The following is a 25,338-nucleotide window of genomic DNA, read 5'->3' on the forward strand; positions in this document are numbered from 1 at the left end:
CACAAAGGTGCCAAGGCAATTCAATAGAGATAGGGTAGTCTTTTCAACAAATGATGTTGGAAGAATGGACCACCACATGTTTAAAAAAAAAGAAAGGTATCCTGACCCATAGCTCATAACATAGACACAGTGGAAGAGATAGAAAAAAGTCAAAAGGGTAAATCGCAGTAAGGGTAGATCTTTTACTAAATTATTTTATATGACTACTTTTTGCCACTAGATGGTAGAAATGTCTATAATTATCTCCCCTGGTTCGTTTAGTAAATGTTCATTATAAATTTTCAGTTACTCAGAATCAAAAATTTAAAAACCTACTAATATTATCCTGATTAGAACAGTATATTCTAAAGCACTTTTAGAAAAAAGAACTACTCTTTGGTTAAAGAGTTGTTACATGAAAAGAGAAAGGTTAAAGAAAAAAGAGCTGATAAAGAAGAGTAAGAAAAACTAAAAAAAGACTCACAATATAAAACAATGTATATAATATATAATAATTATGTAATAATAATACTGGAACATCAAGAAAAGAAAAGTCATATTTAAGAATCTCTTTTAAAGAAATCTGATAATACATTAAATTACCTAAAAAATTTTTCCAAATGCTCCTCCACCCTTAACTATGTTCCAAAATGATAAGAATGACAGAAAATTATGATGAGTCTTGAGCAAGATGAACCCCAAAGGCTGACACAATTTTCCCAGTGAACAATATTCAAAGCCCCTGCCAGGCCTCTTTTGTTCGGGTTCTTTCCATTTGGCATTTCTTGACCTATTTAGGCAGTGGCATGTTACTTTTGTATGTTAAACAACAAAAGAAAGAGGACATGGGATTTCACAAGTGTGTTAAAGTGTTAATTAAATGTCATTACATGCCCTACATGGGATTAAAAAAAAAAAAAAGCGGTGAGACAACCCCCTTTCTTACAAAGAGTTAGTTGTTTGCTACCCAATTGCTAAATTCTAAGATGTAAGCCTTTGGACATTTGATTTCCTTCTTTGGAGGATAAAAGGTATAACAAGTAATACCTAGAAACTGTCTGCATATTGTATTAGACAAGGAATAAAAAGGTATGTTTAACAATCCCTGTCTTAGTGTCCTAAAATTTCTACCCCTTTGCAATGAAAGATCATAGCCTTAGGGGAGGGCATCCCAAATTTTAGCAAACCTTAAAACAGCAATTAAGTATATAATCAACTATTTAAATATTTTATAATGCTGGAAAAAATAGTTGATTTTGTTTTTAAATCTTGGCATATCTTTAAATTGGAAAATACCAAATAATTATAAATTATTAATACCTACCAGATATATAAGTTATTACTACTTATTTTATTAACACATTAGTTTAAAAAAATTCATAGATGAAAAAAATGCTTTCTAACCCAAAATTTCCAGAAAAAAATTGAGTCATCTGATAGCTTACTAATTGCTTCACAATGAGTTAAGAAAAATGTTCTCTTAAATGTGAATACACTTAACATATAAAAATGATTTAGTATAATACCATAAGTACAAATTTACCTGTTTTGGATCTGATTTCCTGTGTATTTAATGTATTTTGTTTTTTCCATCAGTTTGGTGATTAGTGTATCTATGATCACTTTCTGATTTTGAAAAGCTTCTTCTATAAATTGATATCTGAAGAAATAAGTAAATAGGCAAATTATTTCAAACAAATATATGTATAAAATGAGGGGAAGTCCAAATGTAAAAAAAAATGAGTAATAAAAAATTAAGATTATAAAGGATATAAATAATAATCTTTAAAAAGTACCAAACACAACCCTGTAAGGCAGGTTTTCCCCTTTCTCTCATATTATTCCTTAAGAAGGATATTGAAAGATAATGTTTATGGACATTCTTAAAATTATTTCTTAAGTTTAAGAAAGATACACATCCATCACTAATAGTTTTAAAGGCTTACAGAGCACATTGGGCAGATCTGGCAAAAAATAAGATTTATTAACTATTAACTATTTCATCATTTAACAGTTCTGAAAGTTTCTTTCTAATGATGGATTTAGCTATAAAACTTAAGGCTTGGTTGATACGTACTATTTTTTACTATAATTTAGATAAAAATATTTTCTAATATCCGTTAGGATTTCTTTGGTGATTTAGTTAATTATTAATGATTTATTCTGAAGTAATTTCAAAATGAAATATGTAAGAGTTCAAAGATTTATTTTTCAAATTTTGCCCTTTAGCCACATAATTCAGTGTGCGTTTCCTAAAAACAAGAATGTTCTCTTATTTAATAATAGTAGTTATTAAATTCAAGAAAATTGATGTTCGTAAGTCATGTACCCTTTTAGACTATATCCCATATATGTCATTTGTCTCAGTATCTTCTAGACCTTTTTCTTTCTAGGATACTCCATGATCATTTATCAGAACATTTAATTTTCATATTCCATTTCTTCTCTTCCAAAAGTACAGTTTTTTCCACTTCTACTGTTGTTTTCTAGATTAATTCTATTGGGTTATACAAGTTATTTTGCAGGATTTCAATCCTTTGAAATTTAATACTTTGCTTAGTAATATGGTCAATTAAAATTTTTTCTTTGTATGTTTGAAAAGAATGTGTATTACTCAGTATAGTTTTCATAATCTCCATAACTTCATTTGCTAATTCTGTTATTATAATCTTACTGACATGTTCTTTATTGATTTTTAGTCTTATTTTGTCAATTATGTATTTAATATACTTTGGAACATATATTAAAATTTTCCACTCTGTGTACTTACCAGTTTAAAGTTCTGTCATTTTAAGTTTATGATGCATATAAATTTAGAGCTGTTGTATCTTTTAAATTAAGCCTTTTATCTTCATAAAGCTTCCCTTTTAATCTAAAATAATATATTTTGTCTGCTACTTCAGCTTGCCTTTGGTTAGTATCTGTATGACATATCTTTTCCTATTAATCTTTTTATTTGCTCAGGATTTAGATATTTCTCATAAAAAGCACATAGCAGGAGCATCTGAGGATGTAGCTCCTTAAGGCCCTGAGTTTGACCCCCAGTGCCATAAAAAAACAAAATAGCGGATTTTTCTATTTTGTTTCTTATCTAGACTGAAATTGTTTGATAATTTGGAACATTTTATGCATTAAGATTTGATATAAGTATGAATGTATCTGCAGATGTACCAATTACCAAGACCTTATTTGAACCCACTTAATCTTTGTTGCTTTGTCTTACTTTGGTAGCCTAGTTTAGACTGATGGATTACTCTATAACCTTGGACCCCTTCATATATTTTTTACTATTCTTCTAGTGACTATCCTAGACATTACAAAATGTATATCTAAACTTACCATCATCTAATATTAATCCGTATTTTTTACATTTTTCCTAGACTCCATGTCTCCTAACATGTCTGCGTAACACACGATACACACATATACCATAAACCAAGACATTGTTTCCTAGGTCAATATTCATTTAGCTTTACTCATATCTATTACTTTTTTCTTTGTGCATCTCCTACTGTTATTTATTTACCTAAAGGGGTACTTTAGTGAGGGTTTACTAGAGATAGATTCTCTAAGTGTATTTAGTATGAAAATATGAAAATATCTCATTCATTTTTAAAAAAATATGCACACTGGGGATAGAACTTGAGATTTGCAGTAATTCTTTCTATAGTTTAAAAATGTTAGTTTCTTTCTTTCTTTTTTAAATATTTATTTAGTTGTAGATGAACACATAGTAATCTTGATTTATTTTTTATGTGGTGCTGAAGATCGAATCCAGTTCCTCACACATGCAAGGCAAGCACTTTACCACTGAGCTACAGCCCCAGCCCAAAAGTATTACTTTCTTAACAATCCTGCTGGGTATTGTAGGACTTCTTGAATATGAACTAGATGTCTTTCATGAGTACTTGCAAGTTCTCAGCCATTTCATTATTTTCTCAAGTACTGCTTCTTTCCCATTCTTTTCTTTCCTACTTGGATTGTAATTACATCCATATTGAAAACTTCCTTCTATGTTTCATTCTTTTGTTTACCAAGCTTCATTCTAGATATTTTCTTAATTTTTAGTTCAAAAATTCTCATTTCCTGCTATGTCAAATCTGCTGTTCAAACTTCTATTGAATTAATTTCAGTTGCTGTAATTTTCTGTTCTATACTTTCCATTTTGCTTTCTTTTTATAGTTTTTAATTTTAATTTTTATTCTAATTTGTTATATATGACAGCAGAATGCATTACAATCCGTATTACACATATAGAGCATAATTTTTCATATCTCTGGCTATATACAAAGTATATTCACACCACTCGTGTCTTCATACATGTATTTAGGGTAATGATGTCCATCTCATTCCACCATCTTTTATACACCCCTGAAATACTACACCCAAACTTTCCATTTTGTCTTTTACCATGTTGAACATATGATGCAGAACTGTGGGTCTTTTTATTCTTTGTTATATCTACTAGGTTTCATTTACAATGTCTAATCAAATATACCTGGCTATTTCTAACTATATACAGAATAACATTTTATAAAATTCACTACCCAAATAAGTTTTAAGCCTAGAATATTTTCCTTTTCTACGGAGGATTCACATTTGATTCTGACAGGTGCTTTGGGACATCACAGTAAGAATTCATATTAATTTAATGCGAGGTACTGCTCACAAGCTAATTGATCATTACTATAAGGGTCCCAACTCAAGGCAAGAGGAAGCTTTTACTCCTTATGAACCTGAACTCAAATCCCTCACTTCTCAGCCCTGAGAGTATATTAAAATTATTCCTCAACCTCTAGGCAAATATCTCAAGAGGTAAAAAATTCTCTGCAATTCTCTGCCCCTATTTTCAACCAAATCCTGATACAATAATTCTTTACTACTTGATTATATCTGAAATTTCTTATAGATAATTTCTGGATTTTACCCAGCTTTTCTCCTGATCTTCATTGGTATGCTTGCTCCAAATTATCCAGACTTCCATTATGGGAAATTTGGACCATTATAGGCAACTATACATGTGTCAACTAATCTGAATGTTACTGCCCAAATCAGTGGTTGCTAACTCAAGTGCCTATGGAGGTTAGATGTAAAAGTAAGCTTTGGTAAGATCTACAATGAACCAGAAATGGCATGTCTTATTCTGAAGAGCATTAAAGTTAATTCCAGCTAAATGCTGGCGTGAAAGTATATGAACTTAGGGCTACAACAGTTATTTCTTAAATGAAACCAGAAATCTAGATTTATTTTTTAAATAGAAAATATCCTAATTTTATAACACCTATAACTAATTTCACATGTTCTAAAACAGAGTCTGAACTAGAGTTTCTCACTCAGGGTGATTGTGTTACATAGGATATTTGGTAATATCTAGAGATATTTTTAAATTGTCATGACTAGGGAAGGATGTGGGGTGCAGTGGCAACTAATTGTTAGAGGTCAAGGATGTTTGCTGCTAAACCCCACACAATGTATGACATTCCCCAAAACAAAGAATTATCTAGCTCAAAATGCCAATAATGCCAAAGTGGATAAGCTATGGTACAGGCCAGCATACCACTTTGCAGACTGCCATTTAGCTGAGGTGATAGCAGTTCTCAAGTCCATATAGAACTTTATTATAAATCTGTCCATAATGAATAGTGCTAGTACCTATGCTCCTTGTGCTCTAGCAGTTGACAGTCCCGACATGTCAGTTTGTCACACGTCTCACAATAAAGCTTCAATTGCTCCTTTTTATGAAAAGGACAAAACACTGGTCGTTGGCTGGTCACACCCACTGCCTCTGCAGAAATCATGGAAAGCAAAGAGGAAAAAAATTAACATAATTTTTTTCATACTTCATACTTACTAGATTGTCCACTTAAACTCAAATCTATAGATATGAGAGCCACAAATAATTTTTATCTATACTGTAACTACTACTAGGTATTACAGGTATATAATATTAAATATTTTCAGTATTTCTAAAAAAATATAAATGAGCTTTTCATTTTCTACAATAGAAGTTCACATTAATTCAGTAGTAAATGAAAGAGCAAAGTTGTGTAATTAAAAAGATGTTTTTTCTATGCCAAATTTGAAAGGACATTTTAAAAAATGTGATTCATAAAAATCTAATAAAAATATATAAAAGGAATAGTGAATAAGAAACCTCCCTATTTTTGCAAAATTCCTAACAAAGGATACCCATTTAGACACAAATAATCTTAAGTGTTTTTACTATTACACTACAGTTACTCTAGTGAATTTTTATTAGTTTTTTAATGTGGGGATAAAACTGAGAAATTCTTATGTAATAATTTTAAGTGGAAAAATCAAGAATACAAATGACTATTCTGGTTGATCAAACAGTAATACCAGTTATCTCACCAATAATCAAAGGTAAAACTCCAAACATTTCACAAATAATCCCACTTTCAGAGACAACTATTCTTAATAACCTAGAATGTATTACTCTGGTTGTTTTGGGGTATATAGAACCCTATGTAATATAGTACAGTGTTATAGCTTAGATATTAGGTACCCCCCCAAAAAAGCTTATGTGTGAGATGATGCAACAAAGTTTGTAGGTAAAATGAGATTAATGTACTTTATCAGTGCATTAATCCCCTAATAGGGACTAACTGAATAGTAACTATAGGCAAGTAGGGTATGGCTAGAAGAGATGGGTCATTGGGGGCATTTCTTTGGGGGATTTAGTTTAGGTAAGTGTAGTGTCTCTTTGCTTCCTAGTGTGATGTTCGGAGCTGTTTTCTGTCGCACACATCCACCTTGATATTCTACCTTACCTCAGGCCCTGAGGAATGGAGTTGGCTGCCTATGGACTGAGCCCTCTGCAACCAAAGCCCCCAAATAAATTCTTCTTCCTCTAAAATTGTTTTTGTTGCGCCTTTTGGTCACAGCAGCTAAAAAGCTGACTAAAACATGCAGTGTTTTGTTTTATAAAATAAAAAGATGCGCTGGGCATGGTGGTACACATCTGTAATTCCAGCTCCCTGGAAAGCTACAGCAGGAGGATTGCAAACCCAGCATAGTGAGATCCAGTCTCAAAATAAAAGTAAAAAGGACTGGAGATGTAGCTCATTGTTAGAGCAGCCCTGAATTCAATCCCCAGTACCTCCCCCTCAAAATAGGGCAGGGGAGAGAGGATATAAAATTTAGTGACATGACACACATTGTTATGTAAGATATTCTTTTTCTCCCTTAACTCTTAGATACCTTTCTGTGTAAGTAAATAAGAATGAGGTAGATGTATTTATTAATTGTATAACATTCCATCAAATGGGCAAACCATGTGCTAGTGCAAAGTCCTCATTTCTCAATATCGTATGAAAATGCTGAAAAACACATACAGAGCAATAAATCACTTGAGTGTTTCCATAAAATAAATTCCTAGTGCTAAAATTGTTAGGTCAAAGGGTAATTTTAGATAGAAATAACTAAATGACCCCCTCAAAATAGAACCAATTTATATAGAGAGGGTATTTTCTATATTTTTATGGAGTAGAGAATATTGGTAGGGGATATTCTCCATATTTTTAAATCGTGCCAATAGATGAGAAAGGGAGAGAGAAAAATAGCAACATTTTAGGATAAATTTCTTTAACAATCAGCCATTTATATTTCTTTTAAAAATTTTTGTTGGCTGGGGGGCTGGACTTATGGCTCAGTGGTAGAGCACTTGTGAGGCATTGGGTTTGATTCTCAGCACTGCATATAAATAAATAAAATAAAGGTCTATTGATAACTAAAAAATATTTTTAAAAAAGTTGTTGGCTGGACTGGGTATATAGCTGAGACAGCACTTACCCAGAATGCAAGAGACCTGAGGTTTGACCTCAGCATTTACAAAAAAAGGAAGAACTGTCTGCTAATAACTCCTACAAATTTTCTTTCCAATTTGCTTTCTTGTTGACTTGCATACGAACTTAGTAAATTGCCTGCCTAAGATCTTCAAACATTTTTCCCAGTTTAACTTCTCTTAAGGTGTTGTTTTTCTAAACAGATATATTTAATGGTTTCAGTTTTTAAGAAACTATCTACAAAGTCTATAGTTATAAAAAATGTTTGTTTTTCCTTTCATGATATACCTTTTAAGGTTTTCATTTTGTATTTAAATCTTTGATTCACTAAAAATTTATTTTGATATACTTCTAAATCCTTAAAAAATCCTTTTGTGTATACTAGCAAAGAGAATGAATTAAAAGATTCACATTTTCATGATCATAATCCAATAAGTTAAAAATAGAAACTAATAAAACCAAAACACTAAGAAAATTATTTTGTTCTTTTAAAGAATTCTTAGATTCATAATAATCACAATGTTAAACAACTTCTTTTTGCATTTAACATACATCACGGACATTTATAGACCTACCAAAGTAGTTTTGAAAACAGGCAAACACAAAAATTCATATATCTTCAATTGCTTGGTAACTATACATGCAGGATATTTTAAAAATGGCAGAAATCAAAGTGGTAAAGTATAACTCAAACTTTAAGCACTTGTATTTATAAGTAAGCAAAGGAAAATGAGGGCCAAGTATATATCTCAACAAAGTTAGTCCTAGAATTTAATATAAAACTAAGGTCATCTAAGAGAATTGTGATTGATGAACTAAAAAATATAAAACAGGTTAATTAGATAAAATATAATCTGTCAGGTGTGGTGGGGCACACCTGTAATCCCAGCGGCTCATGAGGATGAGGCAGAAAGATCACCAGTACAAAGCCAGCCTCAGCAACTCAGTGAGATCTTGAGCAACTCAGAGAGACCCTGTCTCAAAATAAAACATAAAAAGGGCTGGGGATGTGGCTCAGTGGTTAAGTGCTCTGGGTTCAATCCCTAGTATCAACGACTATAACAACAATAGTCTCCTGAGTAGCTGAGATTACAAGCGTGTACCACCATGTGCAGCTTTCTAATTCTTAGTTACAGCTCTTCCTGCATCTCAGTGGCTAGTCCCTAACCAACTAACACTCTATCATCCTATCAACCAACACTATTTCTTTTCTTTATCCAGTTAAAATTTAAAAATCCTTCAAAATGTCATCACAATGTATCTCTTACACTGTCCAGCTAAACCCAAACTCTACATGCATCCAACCCTTCTCTATACCCACATCTAAACTGCTAAAATCTGTTGAGGAAATTTTATGGCCCACTATCAAATGTAACCTCGATGCCATGAAGAAAATCTTCTGTTTCCATAGATGCAGCTCTTTCAATTGGAGTTATCTAGCCTCCAACCTAAATCCCCAAATCTGAGGTTGTTAGTCCTTTCATGTACTAACAATAGCACTTGGTAGGCCAAACTACAATTGTTTATTCTGCTATAGTCTTATTATACTATAAAGTTCTAGAGTGCAGGAAATATATATCTTCTTTCATTTTCGTTCCTAGCCAAGTTCCCAGAATACAGAGTAGGCATGCAAATTTGTACTAGTTCACTTGCAGAATAAAAAGCAGCAAAACAAATTTTAAATAAAAATATAATAATGAGCCATAAAAAGGAATTAAGTTCTGAGACACTATGAAATGTATGAACCCTTAAAATATGCTAAATGAAATAAGCCAGATACCAAAGGAAATAGATAATGGTTATGGCTGCATAGCATTGTAAATGTAATTAATGCTGCTGGATTGTATATTTAAAAATATTTTAAAAGATAAATTTTAAGTTACAAATATTTTACTAAAATAAAACATCTATTTCAGTGAATGTTACTTTAAAAGTTTACAACACAAAAAAATCTCAAAAACCATAATTACATAAAAATCAAAGCTTCTTTGGCTATCTGTATATCATGAAAATATCACAAAGCAGGTTTACTACCAAAATATTAGAAGGAAGAGAGCTATAAATGTTTAGGTCCATTCCTTATCACTTTAGAGATGAGAAAATAAGAAAAACCAACTTTTTAAATTTTCATTTGCTCCATATTCATACCAAATTAAGATAATTATACTAGCAGGAGTTTGGGAGTATGAATGTGAGGAAGGAGGATTGTATTAACTAATTCATGCTTACCAACATTTATAAGTAGTCCAATTTCAATAACAATATTGACCTCTATATTAAAAAGTAAGAGCACATTTAATGCTTACAAATGTATTCAAATAAATCAACATAAGGAAGTACATTGGGAGAGATAGGGAATGAATGAACAAAGGGAACTGATTTATTACCTGGAGATACTTCCTCTTTCTGTCTGACAGTGTGATCTTTTGTGAACTTCACTCTCTGATGAGCTCTAATACATGTCTTGCACAGCCATTCAACACACTCTACACAAAACCCATTAGCTTCAGCATTGTCTTCACAGCTTGTACACACCTGATGATAAAGCAAGCATGTCACATAAATCTTTGAGAAAAATGAAAAGTTGCTCATCTACTAGTTAAACATAAATGATACACCAACCAAACTAGACTCAGGTTTTTTTTTCCTTTTTAAAAAAATTGTTCATTTTTAGTTATACATGACCGTAGAATGTATTTTGACATGTCATACATATATAGAGTGTAACTTCCCATTCTTGTGGTTGTACATAATGTGGAGTTACAATGGTTGTGTATTCATATATGAACATAGGGAAGTTATGTCTTATTCGTTCTATTGTCTTTCCTGTTCCCAACAGTGTTTGCAAATTTAAATTGACATTATGTAATGAATTATATGCATACGATATGGAAACATTAAACATAGGTAAGTGTTGTTATATTTTCTCCTTAGTTTAATATACTAAATATTCCAGGCACTGTACTAGGTGTTGGAATAGAAGAATTAGGAAAAGCAAATACAGTCCCTGCCTACAGTCTCACAGGTTAGAATCTCATCCCCCCCAACATACACACCTATTAACTAAGTGCTCTTGGGCACAATATACTACTTATTTCTAAAATGAGGGTGGTAACTGAATTTACAGAGTAGCTGTAAAGATCACAAGTATATCTGTGAAGCAAACATACATTGCTGGAATAATCACACTCATATAAAACTATTTAAAATTGTCATAAAGAAAATATATGAGAAATTATAAGAGTATCTGATGGAGAAACTGTTCTCATTGAATTACATTTGGAAGTCTGAAGAAAACAACAGGAAGGAGTATCCAGAGAAAGCTTTTCCTAAAAAGATCCTATTACATCAAGATATGAAAGTTGAAAAGTCTTCTAGGAAGACAAAAGAACATGAACAAAAGACTGTAGACAAGAAGAATATAGCAAATTCAAAGAACTAAGAAAGCAAGTATGACTCAAGTACAGAGATCAAGGGATAACTGGCAAGAGGAGGAGCTAGTGGTGAGGCAGGATAGGGCCAGATTAAGCAGGTCACATGATAATGTTGGTCTTTGGAGAAGTCTATTGAAAGCTTTTTAAGTAAGAAAGTAGAATGGCCATATCTTACATTTTAAAGTCAATATTGCTGTGAGGTGGAGAAAAGATTAGAAAAGGAACATTTCCGCATAAAGATAAACTAGGAGGTTTTGCAGTGATGCAGGTGAGGGGTGGCAGAAAGAAATGGAGATGAGAAGAGAATGGGTGTGAGGGAAAGTTAGAAAGTAAAACTGGTTTGGATGATGCATTGGGTATGTGAGGTAAAGACGAGATAGCATTTATGTTTCTAACTTGTGTAACTGTACCAATGTCTGGGTAGGGTACAGATATTAAGGTCAAACAACATATAAGCAGTTCTCATTATCTTATTTGTGGTTAGGAAGAAAAAAATATTTTTTCTTCACTCAGGGGTTACCAAATTCCAAATACCTGAATAATTTCCAAATAGCAAAATCTCAGCTGTTATCACCTTTAAAATGTCTAGCATTGTTTGACACCACAAATGCCTACTTACTAAAAATCAAGTGATTTTAAATGATTTTGGATTCCATAATATCTGCCAATCCTCTTTTCTCCCTGAATGCCCCGCTAGATCCCATCTACTACTGTTTTCCCTCTGATTCTGTACATAAGTCTTTAATCTGCAGACTGATCACATCTACTTACCTTCAACTACCACCTCCACAAAGATGTCACCTAAAATATAATCTCCAGAAAGGCTACAAAATTAATGTGGAATGTGTATATACACTGATCAGAAGAAATTTCTTATACATTATGCAAATACTTTTAAAAGCAGGAAAAGTATGTAAATACTTATATTTAAGAAAAATGCAATGAAGTAGATTTTTTTATTTAACAAGTACAGGCTAGGCACGGTGGCACACACCTGTAATCCCAGTGGCTTGGGAAGCTGAGGCAGGAGGATTGAGAGTTCAAAGTCAGCCTCAGCAAAATTGAGGCACTAAGCAACTCAGTGAGACCCTGTCTCTAAATAAAATACATAATAGGACCAGGGATGTGGCTCAGTGGTCCAGAGCCCTTAAATTCAATCCCCGGTCAACACCCCCCCCCCCCAGTAATATCTCATATGGTATTAAAAACAAAAGGATATCAACACCTGCCTCTGTGGGGCCCAGGCGCACCAGTGGCCTAGGTCCATCCATTTCCCTGTGGGGCAGACACTTGCTGGAGCCTAGCCTCTGGTGCAGAACCGCCCCTTCTGACCAATAGACTAAGGCGGGAGCTGAGATCCAGCCCAGACCACCAACTCCAGCCCACTCAAGATCCAGGTTCTCCATAGGCCCAGTTCACCCTTCCCCCAGTGGGGCAGACACCTTCAGAGCCTAGCCTTTGGAGCAGGACTGTCCCTTCCGATCACCACACTACCTTGGGAGGTAGAGCCTAGCAGCCCAGATCCACCGAAACCAGCCTCTGCAGGGCCCAGGTGCACAGCAGGCCTGGTCCACCCCTTTCCTGGTGGGGCAGACACTTGCCAGAGCCTAGCCTCTGGCACAGGATCGCCTTTCCGACCAGCAAACTACCACTGGGGGTCAAGCCCAGCAGCCCAGATATACCCACTCCAACTTACGCAGGTCCCATATCCAAGATGCAGTAGCATCCACTGAGGGACACCATCAGGGTCTGGAAGCCCAACATCACGGTGAGGTACAGACAATCTGTACGGGTACTACAAGAATATAGGGGAGAAACTGTAATATCTCAGATCCACATTGTAAGAAAGGAAGACACATAGACACCATGAAAAAACAAGGGTGGAAAGTGCCCCAAACAAACCAGGACGCTATAATAACAACCCATGGAGAGTGCAAAGTTGATGAAATGTCAGAGAAGGAGTTCAGAAGGTTCATAATTAAATGATCTGTGAATTAAACAATGACCTAAATGAGCAAATACAAGCAAAAATGGATCACTCCAACAATGAGATAAGGGAGCAAATACTGGTAGCAAAAGATTACTGAGAGAGAGAGAGAGAGAAAGAAAGAGAGACCCTGAAAACAACAACAACAAAAAACCCAAACAAACCAGAAATCCTTGAAATGAAGGATACAATAAATCAAATAAAAAACTCAATTGAAAGCATAACCTACAGACTAGATCACTTGGAAGAAAGAACATCAGATAATGATGACACAGTATACAATCTGGAAAATAAAGTTGATCAGTGAAGAAAGTTAGAAACCCTGGACAGAATATCCAAGAATTATGGGACAACATTAAAAAACCAAATCTATTTTTTATTGGGATAGAGGAAGGCACAGAGCTTCAAACCAAAGGAATGCATAATCTCTTCAATGAGATAATATCAGAAAATTTCCCAAGCATGAAGAACAAATTGGAAAAACAAATACAAGAGGCTTAGAGGACACCGAATGTACAAAATTACAACAGATCTACACCAAGGCACATTATAATGAAAATGCCTACCATACAGAATAAGGATAGAATTTTAAAGGCTGCTAGAAAGAGGAATCAGATCACATATATGGGAAGAAGAATTTGTATCTCAGCAGATTTTGCAACCCAGACCCTCAAAGCCAGGATATAGTGGAAAACATATATCAAGCTCTGAAAGAAAATGGATGCCAATCAAGAATCTTATATCCAGCAAAATTAAGCTTTAGATTTGATGATGAAATAAAAACCTACCATGATAAACAAAAGTTAAAAAAATTTACAACTAGAAAGCCTGCACTACAGAACACCCTCAGCAAAATATTCCAAGAAGAGGAAATGAAAAACAGTGATGAAAATCAGCAGAGGGAGGGATTACACTAAAGGAAAATCTAGTCAGAGAAGAAACCAAGTCAGTTAAATACCAAAAATAAATAAAAGTGGCTGGGAATAAAAATCATGTGTTAATAATAACCCTGGAATGTTAACGGTACAAAGTCACCAATCAAAAGATTGGATTAAAAAAACAAAAAACAATATACTTCCTACAAGGGACTCATAGAAAAAGACATTCAGACTGGAGGTGAAGGGTTGGAAAAAATCATACCATTCACATGGACTGCGGAAGAATGTAAGGGTTTCCATCCTCATACCAAATAAAGTAGACTTCAAACTAAACTCAATCAAAAAGGATAAAGAAGGTCACTACATGCTGCTCAAGGGAATCATACACCAACAAAACTTAACAATTATAAATATATATGCCCCAAACAATAGAGCATCTATGTTCATCAAACAAACCCTTCTCAATTTCAAGAGTCAAATAGACCACAACACAATAATTTTGGGTGACTTTAACACACCTCTTTCATCACTAGACAGATCTTCCAAAAAAAAGCTGAACAAAGAAACTACAGAACTCAAAAATACAATCAATAACTTAGACTTAACCAACATATATAGAATATTCCAACCTTCAACGAGAGAATATACTTTTATCTCAGCAGCACATGGATCCTTCTTTAAAAGTAGAGATACTACCCTGCATTCTATCAGATCATAATGGAATGAAATTAGAAATCAATGATAAAATAAGAAATAAAATCCACTCCAACACCTGGAAACTAAATAATATGCTACTGAATGAACATTGGGTTACAGAAGACATCAAGGAGGATTTAAAAAGTTCTTAGGGGTGAATGAGAACACAGATACAACATATTGAAATCTCTGGGATACTATGAAAGCAGTTCTAAGAGGAAAGTTCATTGCATGGAGTTCATTCCTTAAAAGAAGAAAAAGTCAATAAATGACCTCATACTACATCTCAAAGCCCTAGAAAAAGAAGAACAAATCAACAACCAAAGTAGCAGAAGACAGAATAAAATAGAAAATATTGAAGGCATCAAGAAATTTCTAGAGTCATATAATTTGCCCAAATTGAATCAGGATGATATACACAATTTAAACAGATCAATTTCAAGTGATGAGATACCAGGCACCATCAAAAGTCTACCAACCAGGAAAAGCCTTGGACCAGACGGATACACAGCTGAGTTCTACCAGACCTTTAAAGAAGAACTAATACCAACACTCTCCAATTTATTTCAGGAAATAGAAAAAGAGGGAGTACTTACAAACTCAATCTCTCAGGCCAATATCACTCTGATTCCTAAACCAGGCAAAGACACATCAAAGAAAGAAGAAGACTTCAGACCAATATCTCTAATGAACAGAGATGCAAACATTCTCAATAACATTCTGGCAAATCGAATACAAAAACATATCAAAAAGATCGTGCACCATGATCAAGTGGGATTCATCCTACTTGAAATCAATAAATGTAATTCATCATATCAATAGACTCAAAGATAAGAATCATATGATCATCCCAATAGATGAAGAAAAAGCATTTGACAAAATACAGCACCTTTACATGTTTTTTTTTTTTTTAAGAGAGAGTGAGAGAGAGGGAGAGAGAGAGAGAATTTTTTAATATTTATTTTTTAGTATTTGGCGGACACAACATCTTTGTTTGTATGTGGTGCTGAGGATCGAAAAACTTAAGGGATAACAGGAACATATCTCAACATTGTAAAGGCTATCTATGCTAAGCCTTAGGCCAACATCATTCTAAATGGAGAAAAATTGAAAGCATTCCCTCTAAAAACTGGAACAAGACAGGGATGCCCTCTTTCACCACCTCTATTTAACATAATTCTTTTGAAATACTGGCCAGAGAGATTAGACCAAGGAAATTAAAGGGATACACATAGGAAAAGAAGAACTCAAATTGGCACTATTTGCTCTTGATATGATTCTATACCAGGAACCCTAAAAGTTCCACCAGAAAACTTCTTGAACTAGTAAAACGAATTCAGCAAAGTAGCAGGATATAAAATCAACACCCATTTAAAAAAAAAAAAAAAGGCATTTCTGTGTACCAGTGACAAATCCTCAGAAAGGGAAATGAGGAAAACTACCCCATTCTCAATAGCCTCAAAAAAAATGAATAAAATAAAATAAAATACTTGGGAATCAACAAAAGAGGTAAAAGATCTATACAATGAAAACTACAGAACCCCAAAGAAAGAACTCAAAGAAGACCTTAGAAGATGGAAAGATCTCCCTTGCTCTTGGATAGGCAGAATTAATATTATCGAAGTGACCATACTACCAAAAGCACTATACAGATTTAATGCGATTCTGACCAAAATTCCAATGGCATTCCTCAGAGAAATAGAAAAAGCCATCATGAAATTCATCTGGAAAAATAAGAGACCCAGAATAGCTAAAGCAATCCTTAGCAGGAAGAGTGAAGCAGGTGGCATCGCTATACCAGATCTTAAACTATACTACAGAGCAATAGTAACAAAAACAGCATGGTATTGGCACTAAAACAGACTGATAGACCAATGGTACAGAACAGAGGACACAGAGACTAACCCACAAAACTACAATTATCTTATTTTAGACAAAGGCACCAAAAACATACACTAGAGAAAAGATAGCCTCTTCAACAAATGGTGCTGGGAAAACTGGAAATCCATATGCAACAAAATGAGATTAAGCCCCTATCTCTCACCATGCACAAAACTCAAACTCAAAATGGATCAAGGACTTGGGAATTAAACCAGAGACTCTATGTCTAATAGAAGAAAAATAGGCCCTAATCTCCATCATGTGGGATTAGGCCCCATCTTCCTTAATAAGACTCCTGTGGTACAAGAATTAAAACCAAGAATCAATAAATGGGATGGATTCAAACTAAAAAGTTTCTTCTCAGCAAAAGAAACAATCTGTGAGGTAAAGAGAGAACCTACATCTTGGGAGCAAATCTTTACCCCTCACACATCAAATAGAACACTAATCTCTAGGCTATATAAAGAACTCAAAAAGCTAAGCACACACACACACACACACACACAAACCCAATCAATAAATGGGCCAAGGGCCTGAACAGACACTTCTCAGAAGAGGATACAATCAATCAACAAGTATATGAAAAAAATGTTCGTCATCACTAGCAATTAGAGAAATGCAAATCAAAACCACTCTAGATTTCATCTCACTCCAGTCAGAATGGCAGCTATTATGCATACAAACAAGAATAAGTGTTGACAAGGATGTGGGGAAAAAGGTACACTCATACACTGCTGGTGGGACTGCAAACTGGTGCAGCCAATATGGAAAGCAGTATGGAGATTCCTTGGAAATCTGGGAATGGAACCACCATTTTACCCAGCTATCCCTCTCCTTGGTCTATACTCAATGGACTTAAAACAGCATACTACAGGGACACAACCACATGGATGTTTATAGCAGCACAATTCACAATAGCTAAATTGCTTTTGGCTTTTTAAAGCAATGTTTCTCTTGCTCCTGATAAATTTTGAGTCCTGAGGCATTTTTACTGAAGAACAGAGAAGTATGTATTCTCCCATTTCTTGGAGAATTGGGAATAGAACCACCATTTTACCCAGCTGTCCCCCTCCTCATTCTATACCCAAAGGACTTAAAATCAGCATACTACAGGGACACAGCCACATTAATGTTTATAGCAGCATAATTCAGAATAGCTAAACCGTGGAACCAACCTATATGCCCTTCAATAGGTGAATGGATAAAAAAAATATGGCATATATAAACAATGAAATATTACTTGGCAATAAAAGAGAATAAAATCATTTTCAGGTAAATGGATGGAGTTAGAGAAGATAATGCTAAGTGACATTAGCCAATCCCAAAAAAACAAATACGGAATGTTTTCTTTGATATAAGGAGGCTGATTCATAGTGGGATAGGGAGACGGAGCACAGGAAGAATAGACGAATTCTAGTATAGGGCAGAGGGGTTGGAGAGGAAGGGTGGGGGCATGGGGTTATTAATGATGGTGGAATGTGATGATCATAATTAGCCAAAGTACATGTATGAAGACACAAATTGGTGTGAATATACTATGTATACAACCAGAGATATGAAAAATTGTGCTCTATATGTATAAAAAGAATTGTAATGCATTCCATTGTCATATAAAAAAACCCCAAAAGGATAACTATAAAAGTAGTAATTGGTTACCTATAAGGTAGGGAAGAAATATGGTAGATATGATAGGGATAGAAGCTCTGTGAAAATATCCTGGTTTTTTTTTTTTTAGATTTTATTTTGGAAGTATATGAATATTTTAAATGTAGTTATAATAATACAAATTTTAAAACTTAAATCCCTAAACATCAAAACCAAATAAAGCAACCATAGCTGTCTATCAAGTGGATGACTTATCACCACAGGGAGAAAAATTTTTTTTTTGTAATATGTAACTTTAAAACATGATGATTTGAGCCAGGAGCACTGGTACATAACTGTAATGCCAGCAACTCAGGAGACTAAGGCAAGAGAAGCTTAAGTTCAAGGCTAACCTCAGCAACTTAGTAAGCCCGTGTTTCAAAATAACAAGTAAAAAATGTCTGGGATGTAGTTCAGTGGAAAACTGCCCCTGAGTTATATCCCAGTACAAAAAAAAAAAAAAAGAGAGAGATTTGATTGTACACCTTCCAGTTAATACATGTAGCCATGGCTCTTGCTTTCTGTTTTGCTACACTCTACAATTTCCTTTAGGCTCCAACTTTACTCTTCCATGTACTCTTATTCTGCTACGTTTATGTGTTGCAGTTGGTTTCACTTTAGACTCTAACAATTGGTGGTCTGCAAGGAAGTTGCAACATCAGAAGAGGAGACTTGAGGCTTGCAGTTAGCTCTCTGCTTGTGAATTCTGTGGAACATCATTCCAGACAATGCTACTTTCCCCCAGGAGTACCAGTTCCTTCTTATAGAAATAGTCAGCTCTAGTTGGGAGTTTAACCAATACTTCTAGAACCAGTTTTCTTGCAACCTACTTCAGAGACACCAGCACCAAGGGTTTAGAGATCTGAGTTCCAAGCTGAAGACTCAGACCCAGCACCAGCCATGGTGACATTCCACAAAATCCTTCCTCTTTAAATAATGCCATCTTTTGCTTTTGTTTCCTCAGCTGCTTCCCAAAAGTTACTCCCTTGGTGAATACTTAAAGAACTTTCTTTTGATCTTTACAGAAATCAATTTTATAGCTAGTTAACAATTCATTTTAAGAATTAAAATAGTTCCTTGTTGCACCAAGACAAATATAATATACTCGTATAATGTATAGTGGACATTTATTTTTCCTGGAGAAAATAATTATGGCCAATTTAATAAAGAACCAATGTTTCCAGAATAGAAGAGATACACATATAAAATAAAAAAGTACAACCCTATTAATTCTAAATTTGACTTAGAAATAGATAAATACTTACATTGTCTTTCTTTCTAATAAAAAGATTTGTTAGATTATTACCACGAAAGGCCTAGAAAAAATGACTAACCCAATGGTGATGAGCACCCATAGGACCCATATTATGGTCTTCAAAACCAATGCCATTTTTTCTTTTTTCCTTTTGGGTGATGGAGGCTGAACCCAGGAACCGAAGCATGCTAAGCATATACTGTGCCAATGAGCTATACCCCCAACCCATTTCCATTCTTGAAAGCTGATTCACAATAATTAGAAAGTACCTGTGAAGAAAGTGCAATTTTGGCCTTTAATGAAAGTTCATATAAAGGAATAACTGTAAATACCTTTGAAACAACAAAAAGACTTTTATTTTGTGGTGTTCAGGTTAGAACTCAAGGCCTTGCACATGCTAGGCAAAAGGTCCATAACTGAGCTACATGCCTGGTACAAAAATAATTTTAATTAGTAATGGCTATGCTCATTTATAAAGTAACCCCTGCATTCCTGTACTTCCCTTTAGAAACAAAAAGCTAAAAATGAAAAAAAGAGCACAGAAAATAAGCATGTGCACTAAACAAATTTCTGATAAAAACAACTAATAATCATGTTTCCCTAACCAAATTTAGTTCCTAACCAAATTTAGTTCCTCTCCAGATCTTCTGTTACAAATGAAAGGAACTGCCTAGAGGAATCACTGATGAATCATGTTCCACAAGTAGACAAATATGCCTATCTCAGTGTGGCTAACCTAACCCTAGTTACAGTACCAAGGATCTTCCTTAGGGACCTGACGTCCAGATTTAAGTGGCCAATAGAAATGTTCTATATAGGTTATGAAAGTAGGAAAGAAGATACCATTGTATCTCTAAATCCAATGCCTGGGACAATGCTACCAAATGAGGCTTTTAAAATAATACCATATAGAAAAAATAGCTTTCCTAACAAAAGCAGACTCCTCACTAATCAAAGACATGATGTATTTCATAGGTATCATTAGAACAGAAAAAAAGTGAAAAAGGAGATTGAAATTAAAATCTAATTGACAATATATATTTAAGTATAAAGAAATGAAATATTGTCAAATATAGAATAATGTTTTTCTCTGGAGAGGATGGGGAATACAGGGATGTAATCATGGGTGTCTGTGCTGTGTTTAAATTGAACCATTCATTATTATTTATATACTTAAAAATTCTATACACCTTCATAAATTAATGGTCTAAAATTTGGCTCCTTTCATTTGAGCCCTCCAGGATTTTAGGTGCCTCATCAATAGCTGGCAAAAGCTCAAAGCTCAAAATTATCCACTTACCTGATTAGACTTTTCTACTGTACTGCTGGGAACCTCAGTAGTATCCTTGACAAAAAAATTATCTATGATGTGTCTCTCTGCACATTCTTGGCTGCATACTGGGCATCGAATGACTCCAACTAGGAAAGACAAAATCACATTTTAAGTTTTAATATAATATACTGAGTACTAAACAACACATCTACAATGTAACTGGGTTCTTCTACAATGTCCATTCATATAAAATTCATGCCTATTTAAGTTCATAAGCAATTCATTTTATGTATATATTTTTATTTACATATATCATACTCAAAATATTAAATGATGCTTAAATGTTCATAATTTTAAATGATATGCCCTCTCCTAAAATAGACACCCCCATTAGCTACTACATTTACTGTTTAGCAACTTCCCTGGCAGTGGTTTTAAACAGGAATGTACAGAACCACATAGATTTTTAAATGAACAAGGAACTGTGGTTCTCTTTAGACCTACAGAATCAAAATTTCTGGGAGTGGAGCACAAACATTTTGTGTTAAAACTTTGACAGGATAATATGAAACACTATTCTGTTTCCCTTTAACAAAAATGCAAATGGCATTGCTTTAGGAGAAAACAATCCTCTTCCATAATGTATAGTAAAACAATAAATAGTAAGTACATTAAAATCTAATATGAGCTTAGAAGAGCTTGCAATACATTTTAAAATATAGCATATAAGAACCAACACAGGGGCCAGCATTGTGGGTCCAATGATAGAGTGCTTGCCTAGCATGTAGCAGGTATTGGGTTCGATCCCTGGCACCACAAAAAAATAAACAAATAAAATAAAGGTATTGTGTCCATCTACAACTAAAAAATATTAAAAAAAAAGAACCAACACAAAATAATTCAAAGGCCAATTTTATATCAAGTAGGAAACAAAAATTTTAATTAATAAAATTCGTTTGGGGCTAGAAATGCTGTGCAACAGTAGAGTGCAGGCCTAGTCTATGTGAGGCCCTAGATTTGATCCTCAGCACCACTAAGTAAATAAAGAATCAATCCACTTAATAACAGCAACACAAATATATTAATTAAGAATAAATTTTAAAAGATGTCTAAATATCACTGTGGAGAATGTTAAGTTATATCTGAAAGCATTTAAATGCCAGGCATGGTGGCACCTGTTACCCTAGCTACATGGGAGGCTGAGGTAAGGGGATCACATGTTTAAAGTGAGCATGGGTAACAGCCAGACCTTCTTGGGGGCAACTGGAATGGGAATAACTGGATATGTAGCTCAGTGGTAAAGCTCCTCTGAATTCAATGTCCGATCTAAAAATCTTTTTTTAAAAAAAGTCTAAGTAGTGAAAAAAACATATTCACAATGGTAAAGATGCCAATTCTCCCTAAACATATCTATAGATTCAATGTTTTAGCAGCAATTCCAATAGAGATTTAACAGAACTTTGATCAGCTGAAATGACTACTAAATAATGAGACATACTACAAAGCTACAACAATTAAGATAGTGGGATATTTATGTAAAATAAACAAAATAGAACTGAATACACAATACCAGATCAGACCGAGTGAGAGGTCCTTACTCTTTGGGATTGTGTGTACCCCTTCTTCCACATTCCCTGTTCCTTCCTGGCTGGTGAGGCCAAGTGGTTTTGCTCTGCCAGGTACTCCCACCATGATGTGCTGCCTCACCACAGCCCACCATAAGCAATGAGGCCAACCCATCACAGGCTGAACCCTCCAAAATTTTGAGCCCAAGTGAATCTTTTAAAAAATAAACTGTTTATCTCAGGTATTTTGTTATATTAACAGAAAGCTGACTAGCCCAAAATTCACAATGAAATGTAAATTATCTTTGTTATCTTGGGGTAGGAATAAGACTTGTTAAGCAAGAAACAAAAAGGAAAAGCTTTAAAAGAAAGATTAATATAGTCAACTTTGTTATAGAACTATAGATAATCAAAATATTACTGTGTTCAAAGTAAAAAAGACAAGCCCCAAACTGGGTTCCATTATGTCAGTGATTATTTAACATATAATACTGGCCAAGAATTAACATTAAAGTTGTAAAGATGTGACAATAGACTTCACTGAAGAGAGAGGGTAATCCTTATTTTCATTATTTCTCTAGCTATGTACAGCTAAACACTCCCACTGTCCTATATAAAAACAAACACATGAAAATTATGAACAGTCAGGCATGGTGGCATGTACCTGTAATCCTAACAACTCAGGAGGCTTAGACAGGAGTATCTCAAGTTTGAGGCCAGCCTCAGCAAATTAATGAGTCCCTAAGCAACTTAATGAGACCTGGTTCAAAATAAAAAATAAAAGTGGGCTGGGGATGTGACTTAGTGGTAAAGCCCCCCTGGGTTAAATCCCCAGTATCCACCTCAAAAAAAAAAAAAAAAAAAAATGCAAACAGTAGAGAAGGCAGCAGATTGGCAAAAGAACTCAGGACCCAAGGAACACAGTGGTGAGTTCACTTAATTTTCTTTTATCCTTATATACTCCAAAATGGGTTATCATGACATCGGCATTCCTGAAATACCAAAAGGTACAAACTAAAAAAAAATACCCAAAAGCTACCCAAAGGGGACTGCATTGGTGCAACCACTCTGGAAAACAATATGAAGATTCCTCAGAAAACATGGAATGAAACCACTGTTTAACCCAGCTATCCCACTCCTCAGTTTATATCCAGTGGACTTTAAATCAGCATACAACAGTGACACAGCCACATCAATGTTTATAGAAGCTCAATTTGCAATAGCCAAATTATGGAACCAACCTAGATACCCTTCAACTGATGAATGGATAAAGAAAATGTGGTGATATATACACAATGGAATATTACACAGCCTTAAAGAAGAATGAAATTATGGTATTTGCAGGTAAATGGATGGAGCTGAAGAATATTATGCTAAGCAAAATAAGGCAATCCCCCCAAAAAACAAAGGGTGAATGTTTTTTTTTTTTTTTCCAAATATGTGAGTGCTAATTCACAATGGCCAGTGTGTGGCTAGGGAAAATAGAGATACTTTGCATTAGGCAGAAGGAAGTGAAGAGAGGGGAGGGGTATGGGAATAGGAAGAATAGTAGAATGAATCGGAAATTGTTACCCTATGTATATATATAATTACACAAACAGTGTGATTCAATATCATTGTACAAAAGAAGAATGAGAAGTTATACTAATTTACATATGATGTGTCAAAATGCATTCTACTATCATGTATAACTAATTAGAATAAAAAATAGTATTAAAATGCAAAAAATATATACTAAGTATATATCTGTGTACAAATAAAAATACCTGTTTTAAAAACAAAAAACAAACAAAACAAAAACTACTCAAAGGAACAGGAAAGAGGCAGCCTTGCAAGATAGATTGAAAAAAATATACACAATAATCACTCCAATAATCAATAAACAGTCAAATATCACACACACAAAAAAAACCTGTGCCCACCTTTTCCACCAGCAAAAGCCTATTGGGAAGCCTTGATTTCCACCCTGGCCAAACTGAAATCAGATGCCCCAATCACCCATAGTGTCAGAGAAGCCCCCTGGGCAGCTGGGCCTTTGATCAGCAAAGCCCCTTGTAACTGCAATGGAGACTATCTGCAGTGCCTGAGTAATAATGAAGCTATTATTGTCTACCTCCAAGCTACACTGCAGTGTAGTCAAGACTTCTATTGCCACCTATTATAACCTCCTCTTAACACCATGTCACCACTCCCTGGAAATTATTAATGGAGTACATACCAGGAGCACCCACATCCCTTCAAGGAAAGCCTAATGGGAGTGTGAACTCCCACACTCTCACACTAGCAAGAAGGTGGCCCTCCTCATCCGGATGTCAATGGTGGCAGAGCAGGGAATACAGACTTCAACTACTACCTTGCAGTAGATTGGAGATAATAAATACAAGGGAAGAAGTCAATGAAATTAAAAGAGAAAAAGTTAATGAAACAAAAAGCTGGTTATTTGAAAAGCTCAACAAATCTTAGGGCTGGGAATGTAGTTCAGTGGCAGACCACTTGTCTTGCATACAAAGGCCCTAGGTTTGATCCATATCATCACAAAAAAGAAAAAATAAATAAACCTTTGGTAAGACTGAAAAAAAGTTGCTGGGTGTAGTGGCACAAGCCTTGTAAGGGTCCGGCGAACGTCGGAGGAAGAGACCACCAAGAGACCGACTCATGCAACCGCAAAAGGGGGTTTATTGAAGAATCCAGCATGCTGGGACTCTGTGCTCACTCAAGAAGGGAGAGCGGCCAAGAGCCCCAAGCAGGGGTTGAGCAGTGCTTAAATACACTTTTTGGGGAGGGCGGGGGCTTTGCATACATCAGAGCAAATCATCATGAGGCGCGGGAAAATCGAACAACAACTCTCGAACATGATTAGTACATTCATTGGAGGGAACAGGTCGGGCGGGGGTGATAGGTTAGTCCTAAAGCGGGGTACACATTTAAACTGATTGGCACG

General features: G+C 34.7%; 1 protein-coding gene across 3 annotated transcripts in view; it reads right to left on the minus strand.

Annotated features, from left to right (window-relative positions):
* The window catches only part of Trim24 (tripartite motif containing 24), a 101,679-nt gene that overhangs the window by 45,178 nt on the left and 31,163 nt on the right, over positions 1 to 25,338 (minus strand). For 2 of the 3 annotated variants that reach the window (XM_027952140.2, XM_027952139.2), the window contains exons 2-5: positions 20,860 to 20,978; positions 10,172 to 10,319; positions 5,632 to 5,764; positions 1,523 to 1,639 (exon numbers count right to left, since the gene is read on the minus strand). In XM_027952140.2, the coding sequence (XP_027807941.2) occupies positions 1,523 to 1,639; positions 5,632 to 5,764; positions 10,172 to 10,319; positions 20,860 to 20,978 (517 nt within the window). The remainder of the gene's footprint in view (positions 1 to 1,522; positions 1,640 to 5,631; positions 5,765 to 10,171; positions 10,320 to 20,859; positions 20,979 to 25,338) is intronic. The other variant, XM_027952141.2, reaches the window with a different exon arrangement.

This window comes from Marmota flaviventris, chromosome 1, assembly GCF_047511675.1.
Source record: "Marmota flaviventris isolate mMarFla1 chromosome 1, mMarFla1.hap1, whole genome shotgun sequence".
NCBI classification, from domain to species: domain Eukaryota; kingdom Metazoa; phylum Chordata; class Mammalia; order Rodentia; family Sciuridae; genus Marmota; species Marmota flaviventris.